Below are 16,677 nucleotides of genomic sequence, written 5' to 3' on the forward strand. Positions count from 1 at the left end.
GTTACATCAATGTCTATAGTTGAGGTACATCTTTTTCAGTTACACTTGACTAATTTCCATGGTTACACTTTTGTTACATGTGGTTACACTCATATTTCCCTGATTAAGATACACTCATTTCCCTGGCTGGACACACTAATTTCCATGGTTACACTACACTAATTTCTATGGTTATTCTTTAGCCATTTTCAGGGTTACAGTACATTCATTATCATGATTACACTACATGCATTTTCCTAGTTATGCTACTGCAACTTCCATGGCTACACTACACCCAATCTGGTATTTTTAGATAGCCAAGGCTACATAAACAATTGATTCTGAATTTGCAATCAGAGTGAAATAATTTGGCTTTTTATTGTCATAAGAAAACGTCATTCACGTATTGTCTTTTGGCCTTCATTACGTTTGAAAACGCCACCTGTTCTTTCCATCAGTTGTACATTCTTTAAGTTTCTCTAACAAATACAAGGTTTAGAATGTTTCCACTGCTTTGGAGATACATGTTTTATTACAATAGGTGGAAATAGGTTAAATATTACATGTTTAATGTTAAATATTAGTACACAATGTGCATTTTTTGTTCTTCAGTGAACGCAAGTCTACACACAGCATGACGGTGTCTTAGACCGACTGAAATGAGTGGATTGTGTCGGGATTTACCGAAATCACATCACCTCAAACAAAACAAAACTGCTTCTGAATTAAATCAAAAACCATTGCTTCACCCTCTGAATTGTAACTAGGACAGTTTCTCAATCACTGATCTCTTTAGAAGCCACCAAATTTTGGTTGGTGACAGAAGTGCACATTTGAACATAGCAAAGGAACAAATGACTGCAAATGTAAACATGTAATTTATGTTATTACATTTATATGCTGTAGAAAAAGGATGATGATGACCCCAGAACTCTACGAGTTTGCGAGCCTGTTGTATTCTGCTCCATCCTACGGAAATGTGCGCTGCTGGGTAATGCGGCCTGCACCCTGAGAGCAAGCAGCCTGTAGGCCACTAATTGGCAGTGAAGCTCCAGGAGGAGCACAGTTGCAGAACCCAAACTGAGCCAACTTTTCCTGTCAGACTCCGTAAAACATCTGATAATGATGATGCCGAAGTTTCTTAGCTTTTCACAGTGTTAATTAGAGCTACTGTTTGCTGCACAGACCAGGAAACTGTGGCCCTAATTAACATCTACTTATGACATTTTGCACTGGGCAGTACGGCACAGCACGGTATGTTTACAAATCTGAGCACAGAACTGTCCACACCCTGGTCAGGCACCTGTGTCCGTATCCCATCACATAATACAACTAAGTAATGGTCTGACCTTCCAAGAGGTTAACGTCAGCAAACGTTAAGTGCGTTCTCTGTAGACGACGTGTTAACTTACCTTCACTTAGAACATCAATAAAATGTCATTTAATTTGGTGCCACAGACGACTGTATGAGTGAATGTATGGGTCGTATGTGTGTGTGTGTGTTAATGACTGCTTCCTCCCTCTTTCCTGCAGTGTGTGTGATGGAGTAGTGAATGTTGGCAGCGCTGCTGGAGCTTCTCCTCACTCTGCCTCTCTAACCTTCTCTGTCAGGACTGAGGAGACACATACACAGCCCTGCATCTCCCACACACTGCTCTGCCTGCGAGGAGCTCAGCTTTACACTCTGCTTTCAGCCTCATGGCGTCCGCTAGCTTTACTATTATTGGCCTGGGGCCCAAAACAGGCCTTGTGGAAAATGCACACATATTTCCACGCTCTGTACGGCAATTCTAGCAGCAGGCTTCACTCACACAGCGTCAAAATGCTCACTACCAGTTCCCATTGTTCACCATCACCCTCAAGCTTTTACCAAACTTGGAAATCTGCATTTTGCAGCTCGGCACCAGCGAGTTGGAACATGCTGCTATACATTACTGCCCAGCTCACTTTTAGATATTATTTCCTGCTTTTAAATTTTGGCCTTGGCATATCACTTCAGAGTTCAATCAAAGGGCTGAAGATTCACTCATTTCTCCTTTAAATTTGTCGCAAGGGGCAAACTGGGGTAAAATTGGGGAAAAACTGTATAGTGTGGGCCCAGCTTAAGCGTATTTAAAGGGGGCTTTTCTGTTTTCTCCCTTTCCTTTAGTGTGTTTTGTAGCTTTTAGTGCATGGACATGGTCCGCAAACTTACAAAGCTCAAAGTTTCACACTAGAAGTCACACTAGTCGGAGAAACTCTTTTAGACGGAGCAACCACTTTTCTCAGCCGCCTCAATGGAATTCCAGCCTTTTTCCTTTGTTCCAAGATGATACAATCTCGTACCACAATCCTTACTGCCCGCCTACCGGCAAGCTTGGCACACAGTCACACAAGAGAGCTAGAAAGTAAAACCTAAAACGTCCTGCTCCACTCTGGCTCCTAAAGGTGGATCTTGCTATACCCGACATTCCTGATCAGACTCTGGCTCAAAATGATTCGGCAGAACCAACAATACTGGAGCTTTGTAGCTTTTAGCGCATGGAAATGGTCTGCAAAGTTACAAAGCTCAAAGTTCACACCAGACAGAGAAACTCTCTCCCATTGAAACCACTTTTCTCAGCCACCTCGTTGGAATTCCAGCCCATTTCATTTCTAAAAAGATGACACAATCTCATAACACAATCCTACCAGCAAAGCGAGGCACGGCCTCACGCAAGACAGCTACAGTGTAAAGCCTTAGCACTTTGAAATGTCCTGCTCCAGCCTGGATTGGGAAGATGGGTCTAGTCTTGTTCTACCTGACTTTTACGATCAGACTCCGGCTCAAACTGATACGACAGAACAGACACCACTGTAACAACAGCCACAGCAGGGTGGGGCGGGTATTTGTTGCAGGATGCCGCTCTGGTGGTTGACCAATCGCAACAGAGTGGCCAAGCTGATGAATCGGAGCACTCTGGGATCGTCAGGAGGCGGGGCTTAAAGACACAGGAGCTCTAACAGAGCATTTCAGACAGTTTGAATGCACAAATATGAGCATTTCAGACAGAGGATGAATGCATAGTATGAAAAAATGATTTTTTTCTTTTTTTTGGAAGAATAATGAAGCATGAATAATGAAAATATTATGGTGGTGGTGTGTTAGTGTGTGTTGCGCTAGTACGAGTTTTTAAAAAGGACAATGAGCGTAGAAACAAGGAGGTGGTCATGATGTTATGCCTGATTGGTGTACATGAATACTGCAGGTGTCATTTCAGACCATCACAGTATTATGATGTTATCATCTCCATTTGGCATCCCCCTTTGTTTCTCGACACTAGATACGCTCGTCTACACTAAAAGCGAGGCTCTCCCTCAAAGAACTCCAAGTTATAAAGCTTTGAACAAGTTAATGAATGGAAGCATCAGGATCTTTAGCACTTCTTCTGGGTATGTGACACTCCAGAGGCAGGCTGGGGTTCATTAAAGAATATTCAACATTGATACTGATTCCTTAATGACACTTTAATACCTTTATTAATACTACAGAGTAAAAGTGGACGTGGTTTAAGCCAGAAATGAGCGTAAGGTAGAAGTGAGAGTATTACTGACTGCAGTTGATGTGAGACTCATAAAGAAGCACTGACATTAATAATGTGCATATAAGATGTAATAATGACAGCCAATCATCAGTCTAGATTTAGAAACGAGCATGCTAATTGGGTCACGGATGCTGATTAGGCTGACTACTTATTGAAATATGGTATTGAATAATATTAAGTGTTTCTATTAAGTAGATCAGATAGCACCATTAGAATATTAAACTTTCATAGCCAGCCCTAGGCCTGCAGATTTAAGGCCTACTTACAGGAAAGATTTATTTATTTACTTATTTTTCACCCAGAGTTAATCTTATACTGCAGTGTTCCAGCACTACACCGTTAGAAATAAGGGTACATTTTTCCTTCATTAAGGTACAAACAACGTAAATGTTCCCTCAAAAGGTACAACGGTGGTTTTAAGGTCCAATTGTGTACCTTAAATAAGTTTATACACTATATTTTCAAAAGTATTCGCTCATTCTTAATCCATAGGGTTTAATGTGATGTCGGTCCACCCTTTGCAGCTATAACAGCTTCAGCTCTTCTGGGAAGGCTTTCCACAAGGGTTAGGAGTGTGTTTATGGGAATTTTTGACCGTTCTTCCAGAAGCACATTTGTGAGGTCAGACATAGATGTTGGACGAGAAGGCCTGACTCACAGTCTCCGCTATAATTCATCCCAAAGGTGTTCTATGGGGTTGAGGTCAGGACTCTGTGCAGGCCAGTCAAGTTCTTCCACACCAAACTGGCTCATCCACGTCTTTATGGACCTGCTTTGTGCACTGGTGCTCAGTCATGTTGGAACAGGAAGGGGCCGTCCCCAAACTGTTCCCACAAAGTTGGGAGCTTGAACTTGTCCAGAATCTCTCGGTGCTGAAGCTTTAAGAGTTCCTTTCACTGGAACTAAGGGGCCGAGCCCAATTCCTGAAAAACAACCCCACACCATGATCCCCCCTCCACCAAACTACACTGGGCACAATGCATCAGACAAGTACCGTCTCCTGGCAACCACCAAACCCAGACTCGTCCATCAGATTGCCAGTCGGAGAAGCGTGTTGTTCCCAATCACTTCCACTTTGTTATAATCCCACTGACAGTTGACTGTGGAATATTTAGTAGTGAGGAAATTTCACGACTGGACTTGCTGCACAGGTGGCGTCCGATCACGGTACCATGCTGGAATTCACTGAGCTCCTGAGAGCGATCCATTCTTTCACTAATGTCTGTAGAAGCAGTCTGCAGGCCGAGGGGCTCGGCTTTATACACCTGTGGCCATGGAAGTGATCGGAACACCTGAATTCAATGATTTGGATGGATGAGTGAAGACTTTGGTCGCTAAATTTTGGAAATATAGTGTATTTGTACCTTTTCTGTTGGCAAGACGGGGTGTGTGGAGTCACTACAACTTAGAAAATATAATTTAATGGATTATTATAGTTATTTTCCTTGACTAAAAGTACTGAGATGTACCCTTGAGGATTACACCCCCAGTGACAGTTCAGTACCTTTTAATAAACAGTTGAAGCCATAGCTTTTTCCCCACTAACACAGATTCCCCATACACACATTACCTTTCAAACACATTAAAAGTTTTTACAACAACATACGAGTCAAAGTTTTTTGGGTTTTTTTACTTTTGTCACAGAGCAGAGACGTTCTCTCTTTGCAACAAGCGATTTCCTCTTTCATGGTGCAATGAAACAACAGAAGCCTCATCACCCCCTACACGTCCTATAGTGGTTTGCAATCTGTCATTATGAGCACAGATATGCACATATACTTTTTTCCATCACTGTCACTGTCACTGATGACCAAGAGACTTTGTCAACTGTTTGCTTAAGTCCTATAATGATGTAAAAAATAATAATCAAGACATTTAAAATAGGCATTTACACAAGAATGTACATTTATAAATCAAATGTTTTAAATATATTATTAAATAAAAACATCTATGCTTTTAACACTGTTAACTCATTTTTTTTGTTTGCCCCTTCAGACTCTAGTAGTGCAGGCTGAAACCCAGCTGCAGCGTGCTGGATGATGATGATGATGATGATGATGATGAAAGCCTTTATTGTCACAGTCACCAGAGTAACCAGCGAAATTTTGATCAACCCATCCAAGCACATACAATATGACAAGGGTACAATGCTAGGGTATGTTGCTAGGATAGAATCCACAATTCAAATACAGCTTATAAATGATGAGAGGCCACAAAACACGGAGTTGAACCCTCTAAAATAGGAACTTTACAGGAGCAGGAAAAAACACTTTACTTTTAATGCAAGTCAATGGAACCAGAATTTTTTTCCAAGTTATGTTGGGTCTTTTCTTTGTCAAAAAAGAAGGAAAACACACACACACACACACACACACATATATATATATATATACTGGAACTAAGGGGCAGAGGCCAGCATGTTGCATGTCCCACCCATCGCATATATATATATATATATATATATATATATATATATATATATATATGCGATGGGTGGGACATGCAACAACTGTTGCTCTCACTAGACATCCCAAACCTGCTTTACAGATGGGAAAAAAGAGCAAATCTGACAAAAATGTAAAATCACAAATGTTGATTAATAACTACACCAAATAATCCAACACTTTATATAACTCAGAGAGACACTAACTTAATTTAAATAATTGTAACTGCTTTATACCTGATGTTTCATATTACGATCACAATCACCGCCACCTTACTATATTCATAAGTACTTAAATCTGGTGTACATACTGTAAATTCTCTATATTGTCTTAAATTATTAGTAAAGTGTTTATTTTTACATAAATGGCTGCAACTGTAACAACTGCAATTTCCCCCTGGGATCAATAAAGGAATCTGAATCTGACTTTCACTGCCCCACAACTAGATTACAAACATCCTCTCAGACAGCAACAGCACCAGCAATGCACAAGTTCGATAACCTTCATAAGAAAAGAACAACTTCCCTCTTTCAGTGAGCAAGTGTGTTTTCTGTGTTCGTCCACTACGTTTGTAAATCTCCCCTGTGTGTTTGTGTGTGTATGTGTGTGTGTATATGTGTGTGTGTGTATGTGTGCATGTGTGTGTGCTTGGCCTGCTCCGAAAGACTGAAATATTAACCATCAGCCTTTCAACCCACTGTCTGTTGTGTTCTTTCTCCTTTTCCTGGGTGCTGTTAGACCCCTTGCTCAGTTTGTCCGGGCCTGTATTGCCCGAGGCTGCACACGCACCTCCGGCTCACACCTGGCCTGCGCAGGACGTGTGGAAGCTTCCAGTGGGGGTTAACCACACATTTCTGGGGTTTGGGGTGAAGGTTGGAGAGACACGGCGTGAATCTAGAGAGACTCAGCAGAGAGAAAGCAGTGAAACTGATGCTGGTCAGTTTGAGGTCAGGCTACTCATTTCAATGCTGATGCTCATTTCAGTTTTCAGTTGCCTGATTTTCTATTGGTCTTTACTTTAAACCCTGAGTTAGCGCCGCCGTTTAGCGATGCTACTCAAACCTAAATATATAATTACATACTTAATTACACAAGCATTTAAAAGTTTGGGATCACTCATCATATTAATAACTGCTGTGGTTTTATGTAATAATAACTTATTCACTGGAACACTAAGCACTTATGCCAGATGATAAACAACCCACAGTCATTTTTTTACTCGCTACTATTTGATCACCACTTCTTAAATAAGAGGCACTGCTGATATTGAAGGGCCCAAGTCATATTTTTCTTCTATTGTTTCCAACGTCTCTTTATGCTTTATATTTAAACAAGCTGTCTGTTACTGGGCCTAGGAGACTGGTATATGCAAATGAGATATGTTCTGACTGGCTGCTATGTATTCTGCCTCAATCAGAAAGAACTCAGAACTAAAACACTCCTTATAACCTCAATGTAAGTGGGAGGAGCTAAACTACTGTAGCTTGAATAGGCAGATGTATGTAAATGCAGTTGTTTGACATCACAAAAACAATGAAATCAAAAATAACTTTGTGCTGAAGTGTAGTTTGCCCATACTGACTGTATTGGGGACTGAGTAGTATGTTAAAAGGGACGTTTTCTGATATATTGCCCCTTTGAAGCTAACTTATATTATACGTTCTTTTGCTAAAACTCAAAGAAGTAGCATTACTGAAATAGAGAAAAAAACATGCTAAACTATGGTGAGTGTACGTGGCTATTAGTTGGCCTATAAAGCCTGAAGTAGTAACTTAACAGCATTGGATTTTGTTCTTTGGATCAAGTCATACGTCTTTATATATTAACGTAACACACATAGAGGCTCAAACAATGTCCAGCTTGATGTTTACGTCTCAAAATCAACACAATATTGTTGAAGATACCAGATAATTCACTGCCATTCTCAGAAGACATGCCTTTCACCAGTTTTGACTGAGTTCTCTTTGAATCTTCTTTTTTCCCCCATCATCAGATTCATCAGTCTGGGGAAGGGGGCTAAAGCACAACCCACATTACAAAATATACTTGTGCATGTTGTGTGCAGTTACACATTTCCACCAGAGGGGTCTCCAAATCTCCAAAATGTACATAGTGTAGCTTTAATGTTATAATAACCAATGTCAGCCATCAATGAATCGTCTAAAGCTCAGCTCATCTAACATTTCTTTACAGCCAGAAATGTTGAACCATATTATATATATGATATATCATATTGAACCAATATGATGAACCATATTAGAAATGATTTTATACTTGTATCTGCACAAAATGAGTTACATAATATAATAAAAAAGTAGTTCCAGGCTTTTGAACTGTACTATACATTGTGATATTATAAAGTGTGTTTATTTTTAAGCAAAAGTAAATGTCGACTTTTTTCATAACTGACATTATTGACGGCTGATATAAACATTAAGCTTCTTTTCTTTATTTAGTTCATGTCTGCATTTATGTCTTTTTCATTGCTTATATCATGCAATGATAACTCAGTCATTCACCACTGTTTTCCATGTATGAAAGATGTGTTACTAATGGTTGTTGATTATTATTATTATTATTGTTCCTTATCAGTACGGGGGTTTGTAAGCACTGCCTTGCCTTACTGAAAAGGAGCTGTTGTAGAACCAGAAGAAAACAAGACCCAGAAGCGTAATCAGGGCCCAGTAAAGGATAGCAAAGACATGATGACACGACGCAGCAGGCACAGTCATTCAGCAGAGCAATGTGAACAGTTCTAGGACATTTCAACCCCAAGATCTCCAAACGCTCCAACAGGGGATGCTCGCAATGTTCTCGACTCAACTGATGTAATCTATTCATGTGAACATTTTGCACATATTTGAACCAAGTAAGCTGTTTTCAAAGTAGTTACGACAGCATTTGTGTTTACAGGTGGAAAGAAAGCCAAGAGGAAAGTCACTGTGGCAGATCTGCAACGATTCAGGGAGAAATCCACTGCTTTTTAAAAAGCCCAGATAGCTTTACATTGGTGGTGACAGGAACCAGGGGGCTACAATACAAATATAGACATTTCATTCACTATTCAAAACCATGTTTTAGGCCAGAATTTGATTTCAAAATGACAGTTAAACAATATCTCGGACATCAGCCGGAAAATTCATAACCATAATTCATGTAATGGGTCATTCCATGGAAATGGCACATTTTGAGTCCTCATCTCCTCTTTAGGTGTATTTTATCTACTGGGTCACAAAAATCTATATTTTAACAGCTTTACACATACATTGAAATATCTCCTTTAATACAGTGTATTTTTTTTATTTGATCTTTTTATGAGAACTTTGTTTATTTATTTATTTTTGCTGACACCACCTATTTTGTCATGTCCCTCATGGCCTTCAACGAAAGTATACTTAGAATATACCAAATACAACTATAAAAAAGTCCATATATTTTGATGTCAACCTAAACAACTGTCTGTGTTTAATTGTTTGTGATATTATTTTTCAAAATTAATAGATAATTATTTATTAAAATCACATTATTTAGTTCTGTACCTAAGTAACCCCTCAACCCCGTAACACAAATGAATCTCCCCCACAAAAACAATGGTATGATCCATATACATCAAGAAGTGACATCACTCAAGTCTTTTGGACAACAGGACAGCAAAGACAGGCAAGTGGCTTCCTTCTTTTATTTAATTTTGGTCATTTATCTTGTGATATTGTGGTCGCCAAACTCAGTGACTCAACACCGTCACATGAAAAAAAGATAGAAAACTATTACTTATAAAAAAAGTTTTTTTTATTTCAAAACTATATGCTAATTCTGAATCTCATGCATGCCATGTGCTCTCTCTCTATATATAGAGCAGCGGCCATTTTGTGCAAAAATCACAACCCCGTCACACTCGACCCCGTTACATGTTTGACTGTGAGGTTTACATATCAATGATACATTTAAGCAAAGGATTTGAAAATGTCAAAGTCCAATTTGAACCATTCTAGTGGAATGACCCTAATAACTTTCTGCAGAGGCGGACGTCGGGTTCCTATCACCACCACTGTAAACAACTCTGACTCTGTGAGTTTCCCTAGAGCAGAGCATCACACCAAACCACTGTGAATGCCTTTACATGTTAAAGTGTTAAGTGGTTGGTTAGTCTAGTGGGTAACACCTCTGCCTTCTACGCTGTAGACTGGGGTTCAGTCCCCCACCTGGGTAACCACCCTACACTATACCAATAAGAGTCCTTGGGCAAGACTCCCAACACCACCTTCGCCTACTTGTGTAAAACGATCAAACTGTAAGTCGCTCTGGATAAGGGCGTCAGCCAAATGCTGTAAATGTAAATGTTAAAGAGTTATATAGAGATCAGAGCTATGAGAAGCATCCATTCGGTTTTGGCTTTATCGTCTCACAAGGATAAAAAAAACGGGTTTGCTGTCAGGGTATCACAGCTATACTGTGCTCTAAAACGCAAATGTGCTAAAAACACATGTAAAAAGAGTCACTGGATCATACATAGTATATTTTATGATTTTGGTCTTATTTTAGATATTCATGCTGTAGTGTATGTGTACTGTATATATGCTGCTGTCTCTGAATGGACCAAAAGCAATGGCCCAAAATGACTTGAAAAAAAGTCTGGCTCCATTGACTTGCATTTAAAGTGCGGTATGTTTTTTCCTTCTGTGAACTTACCATTTTGGAGATTTAGGATTTGTTCTGACAGCAGCCAGATGCTGCTGTAACACCTACATTTCCCACAAAGGTCTAAATAAAGTGTTATCTTCTATTGTCTTATCTTGTGCTGTCTTATCTTCTCCATGCACGAAGCCAGAACTAGTTGCATATTCACTCCCTATCATATTTACATGTCCTCGCTGTCAGAAAAGAACAAAATGAATCATCCAAAATGGTACGTTCACAGGAGAAGGAAAAAATAACCCCCAAAAACAAACAATCTCATAAAAACGTATAATAAAAGTTAAAGAAAAAAGGACTTTTTTACCAAGAAATTTTGCAGCATTTTTATTGGCCCATTCATGATGATTTTTTTACACAATGTTAAGAGCAGCTGGTTTTTACAGGTTAAACAAAAAGGCAAAAAATGACCAAAGTGGAGACACAAGCTTTTGTCCCGACAGAGACAATGTGCATTTACGCTGGAACAAGTGATGCATTCAATCTGACTTGAATTAAATATGTACATGACCATCTCCAAGTCTGAATCATGTAAGACACTTTTTGGCTTAAAGACTTACAACATGTGCAAACCGTGGAAGCCAAACTGATACTAAGTACCCAGAGAACCTGTAAGAATCTACAACCCATCAGACAAGAGCTCCATCAAAGCTTCTACCAGGTAATTCATGAAAACAAAATGAAAACCATCAATTAACAACAAGACCGCTCTGAAGCTTTTTAAAGCTGTTGTGCTCCATCCCTGGAAGTCTTTCGCAAGTTATAGAAGGAATAAGTAGAAAAAGAAGAAGAAGAAGGAGGGGAAAGGAAAGAAGAAGAAGGAGAAGCAGTAGAAGAGCATCTTTGCACAGTATTTGCAGCTCCAGTGTATTTATATGCACTAACAGAGCTGAATAGAGACGCGTGCATAAAGAAATCACTCCTCTACCTGCTCCTGCTGCTGCGCTGCTTTGGCTGGAGCATTGGATTCCTTTGCCGTTGTCATGACGAGCCGCGCTGCTGATGGTGCGCGGAGCGTTTCGGACCCCGTGTGTGTTTGCCGGCTCAAAATATGTGAGAAAAGGGACAAAAAGGGTTCTTGGAGGCAGCAGAGAGAGCACGGCTGCGTCAAAATCCCAGCGAAATGTTGAGAGGGGAGAGACCCTCAGTCTGTCTGAACTGGAGAGAGAGGAGAGTGAGTGTATGTGAGAAAAGAGAATAAGAGGCAAAGAGCAGGAGAGAGTGAATGTGAGAAAAGAGAGCGAGAGACTGTCACTGCAATCGTCAGCGCAAGCTGATAACTGCCTGGCAACCACCACCGGCAACGGGGAGAGAAAGGGTAAGAGAGGGAGAGAGAGGAAGATGGAGAGAGACGGGGAGGGAGGGGAAAGAGAGAGAGAGCGAGAGAGAGAGAGAGAGAGAGAGAGAGAGAGAGTGAGAGAGAGAGAGAGAGAACACAGCGATGTTTGGAAGCTACTAGTCTTGGCCTCAGTCGCTCCTTTTACATTCAGTCATATGCAAAGGTTTGAACACTGTTGATCAAATTGCAAGGCCTGTTTGGTTGATGTGAAAACTTAAATATGCTTAAAAAAATTCTGCAAATTTTAGTGCATAATTTCTATTTTCTGCTGAGATTAACATACTGGGAAAAACTAAAGCACAAATGTAATGTGCCATAACTTTTGCACAGGCCACATATGTTTTATTTTTTCTTTCAGAAGTTAAATTCAGGAGACAAACTGTAATTGTGCATTAAAATACAGGTCAGATGACTTGCGCCTAAACCTTTGCATACAACTGCATCTACTGCATGTTGGCCACAACTAGCTGTCCATTCCAGTTTGACTGAATCTCCATGTATCTACCCGAATCTCCATGTGTACACACTTCTGTGCAGCTCATTACATCAGTCTGACGAGAAGCAGACGTTTTCAAGCAGTTGCACAACCTGCAGAGTCACTTGGAGCAAGATACAGACGCTGGATTGTACAAAGACTTCTAAATTCAGGTTATCACATCTTTTTCCCCCAAATTTATCCCCAATTTAATTGTATCCACTTCCACCTGTTAGTTAAGACTCCCCCAGCCACACGCACCACCAGCGCTAGGAGGGATGAAGCTAGTACAGACCTCCTCCGAGACCTGTGAATCAGCACCACATCTTTTGGAACTGCCGCTCACGTCATTGGCAGCTGAGCGCGCTTGGAGGAAAGCGCCAACCGCCAGATCTGTTACGTCAGCTAACATACGCCTGCAATGACCAGCATCATACGGAGTGATGGGGGAGAGGGAGGGTCATCCAACCCACCCAGAGAGAACGAGGCCAACCGTGTTCTCTTGGGCTCCAAGCTACGGACGGTGTAGCATCAGCAGGGATGGAGCTTGTGATCTCCTGACGACAGGGCCTATGCTTAGATCAGAGGTCACTAATAAACAGACTGTGGTCAGAGTCCGGAACCAGACACTGTCCTATGCAGACTTGGACCTATAAACGATAAACTATGGAGAATGATTTAATTTTGACGGCGTGGTCCTATTTTTATCGCCGTAACTTTTCTAGCCTTTACGGTAGCTTTATCAGCCCAGGATACTCAGCGACCAATCACACTCATTGTAAATATGACACTTGATAATATCACAATATTAATATCACACACAGCCACTCAGATCTGTGCATTACGATGAGCACTGAAACTTGAGTGAGTGCCGCACACAAAGGGCAGGGATGAGGAGAGAAACAGCAGTCAGATAAGAAAGTGAGCCAGATTATTTCACATGGCGTGATCTAAAAACAGAAAACTGAGAATAAATGTTGTTGAAATATCACCGAACTGGACTTTATTTGATTTGACATTCAGTTGTTGACTGTATAAGATGTTAATATACCTACTAGGCTACTCCAGTAAACAGTATATGGCACTGAGTCATGATGCAAGTTAGGCATTATGATGTTCTGAACCTTCACTTGAGGAAACTTTCTTTAGTTGCACCTTTTAGAATTTTAATTAAATACCCCTGGCTTAGATGGTTGCGCCACTCAGGATCCCCAGGTCATTACATCTTAAAAACGGTTATTCAAGACTTTCCTTTGAAGCATTTCATAGATGTGAAGTGACATATCCTTGCATGTATTTATTTTGTAGCATAAACCTCTGCATTAATATGACTAAAGCCGTCTGTCCCCGAGGAAAGAGACATCTCCTTAATATCTCTGCAGTTGTTCCTAGACGACAATGAGATCAGCCAGAGTCTCTGCTCCCCTGAGAAAGAGAAAGTAATCTCACATTGAGGTTTAGTAGAGCTCTCAATAAAGCCTCACAATGCGCTCAAATTATCCGAGATAAAATCTCTCCTGAGTCTCTTTTTTGCATAATGCTATTTCTCCTGAGGAATCTGAGCCATTAAAGAGCAACACTTGAGCAATACATTTCTCTCCTGGGGTGGCTGTTTATTTTTCTATCTGTCAAACAAGCCTGTCAAAGTAGGTAGTCCTTGGCCACTTGGACTTGGACAACAGGTAGATATCTAGCTTGTGAGACTAGGAGGCTACAGTCTTTTAGGCCAGCGGTCCATAAGTCAGTAATACTGAAACTAGAAAAATGAAAAGTGCTAAACAGGCACAAAAGTAAATAGACAAAAATATTAAAAATATCACTGATATGTCAAAACCAAAAGCAGCTGTTCTCCTTTACTGAATACAAAAAGAGCCTTTTAACTTTCAATAGCCTATGAATGTATTGTTCTACCTAAGGCTGTGGTCAAGACCTTAGCCTTTTCCAAGTCAATACCATGACCTGTTGAGACCAAGTCAAGACTGACTCCAAATGAAAGCAAGAACGAGTTAAGATCAAGTCCAAATGAAAGCGAGACTGAATTACGATGGAGTCCAAACAGAAGGAAGACTGAGGCAAGACCAAATGAAAGACAGACCAAGTCCAAATGGGAGTGAGACCATGCCCAAATAAAAGCAAGACCAAGTTAAGGCTGAGTCCAGATGAGAGTAAAGCGGAGTTCAGACTGAGTCCAAACAGAAGTCAGATTGAGTCAAGACCAACTCCAAATGAGAATAGAGCCAAGACAAGATCGACTCCAAATTAGAGCAAAACAAAGTTAAGGTCCAAATGAAAAAGAAACCAAGCGATGAGACTGAGTCAAGACAGAGTCTAAATGAGAGCGAGACTGAGTCGAGACAGAGTCTAAATGAGAGCGAGACTGAGTCAAGACGGAGTCTAAATGAGAGCGAGACTGAGTCGAGACAGAGTCTAAATGAGAGCGAGACTGAGTCGAGACAGAGTCTAAATGAGAGCGAGACTGAGTCGAGACGGAGTCTAAATGAGAGCGAGACTGAGTCGAGACAGAGTCTAAATGAGAGTGAGACTGAGTCGAGACGGAGTCTAAATGAGAGCGAGACTGAGTCGAGACAGAGTCTAAATGAGAGCGAGACTGAGTCGAGACGGAGTCTGAATGAGAGCGAGACTGAGTCGAGACGGAGTCTAAATGAGAGCGAGACTGAGTCGAGACGGAGTCTAAATGAGAGCGAGACTGAGTCGAGACGGAGTCTGAATGAGAGCGAGACAGTGTCGAGACAGAGTCTAAATGAGAGCGAGACTGAGTCGAGACGGAGTCTGAATGAGAGCGAGACAGTGTCGAGACAGAGTCTAAATGAGAGCGAGACTGAGTCGAGACAGAGTCTAAATGAGAGCGAGACTGAGTCGAGACAGAGTCTAAATGAGAGCGAGACTGAGTCGAGACGGAGTCTAAATGAGAGCGAGACTGAGTCGAGACAGAGTCTAAATGAGAGCGAGACTGAGTCGAGACGGAGTCTAAATGAGAGCGAGACTGAGTCGAGACGGAGTCTAAATGAGAGCGAGACTGAGTCGAGACGGAGTCTGAATGAGAGCGAGACAGTGTCGAGACAGAGTCTAAATGAGAGCGAGACTGAGTCGAGACGGAGTCTGAATGAGAGCGAGACTGAGTCGAGACAGAGTCTAAATGAGAGCGAGACTGAGTCGAGACAGAGTCTAAATGAGAGCGAGACTGAGTCGAGACAGAGTCTAAATGAGAGCGAGACTGAGTCGAGACGGAGTCTAAATGAGAGCGAGACTGAGTCGAGACAGAGTCTAAATGAGAGCGAGACTTAGTCGAGACAGAGTCTAAATGAGAGCGAGACTGAGTCGAGACAGAGTCTAAATGAGAGCGAGACTGAGTCGAGACGGAGTCTAAATGAGAGCGAGACTGAGTCGAGACAGAGTCTAAATGAGAGCGAGACTGAGTCGAGACAGAGTCTAAATGAGAGCGAGACTGAGTCGAGACGGAGTCTAAATGAGAGCGAGACTGAGTCGAGACAGAGTCTAAATGAGAGCGAGACTTAGTCGAGACAGAGTCTAAATGAGAGTGAGACTGAGTCGAGACAGAGTCTAAATGAGAGCGAGACTGAGTCGAGACGGAGTCTAAATGAGAGCGAGACTGAGTCAAGACAGAGTCTAAATGAGAGCGAGACTGAGTCGAGACAGAGTCTAAATGAGAGCGAGACTGAGTCGAGACGGAGTCGAAATGAGAGCGAGACTGAGTCGAGACAGAGTCTAAATGAGAGCGAGACTGAGTCGAGACAGAGTCTAAATGAGAGTGAGACTGAGTCGAGACAGAGTCTAAATGAGAGCGAGACTGAGTCGAGACGGAGTCTAAATGAGAGCGAGACTGAGTCAAGACGGAGTCTAAATGAGAGCGAGACTGAGTCGAGACAGAGTCTAAATGAGAGCGAGACTGAGTCGAGACGGAGTCTAAATGAGAGCGAGACTGAGTCGAGACGGAGTCTAAATGAGAGCGAGACTGAGTCGAGACAGAGTCTAAATGAGAGTGAGACTGAGTCGAGACGGAGTCTAAATGAGAGCGAGACTGAGTCGAGACAGAGTCTAAATGAGAGCGAGACTGAGTCGAGACAGAGTCTGAATGAGAGCGAGACTGAGTCGAGACAGAGTCTGAATGAGAGTGAGACTGAGTCGAGACGGAGTCTAAATGAG

The 16,677-nt window shown here is 41.5% G+C and overlaps 1 protein-coding gene across 4 annotated transcripts in view; it reads right to left on the minus strand.

Annotated features, from left to right (window-relative positions):
* The window catches only part of dpp6a (dipeptidyl-peptidase 6a), a 615,071-nt gene that overhangs the window by 300,415 nt on the left and 297,979 nt on the right, over positions 1 to 16,677 (minus strand). The window contains exon 1 of one of the 4 annotated variants that reach the window (XM_017705650.2): positions 11,607 to 11,987. The exons of the other annotated variants lie outside the window; for them this stretch is intronic. Coding sequence (XP_017561139.1) covers positions 11,607 to 11,663 — 57 coding nt within the window. The 5' untranslated portion in view covers positions 11,664 to 11,987. Of the gene's footprint in view, positions 1 to 11,606; positions 11,988 to 16,677 lie in introns of those variants that run through there. 4 annotated transcript variants of the gene reach the window in all.

Source organism: Pygocentrus nattereri, chromosome 3 (genome assembly GCF_015220715.1).
Source record: "Pygocentrus nattereri isolate fPygNat1 chromosome 3, fPygNat1.pri, whole genome shotgun sequence".
NCBI lineage: Eukaryota > Metazoa > Chordata > Actinopteri > Characiformes > Serrasalmidae > Pygocentrus > Pygocentrus nattereri.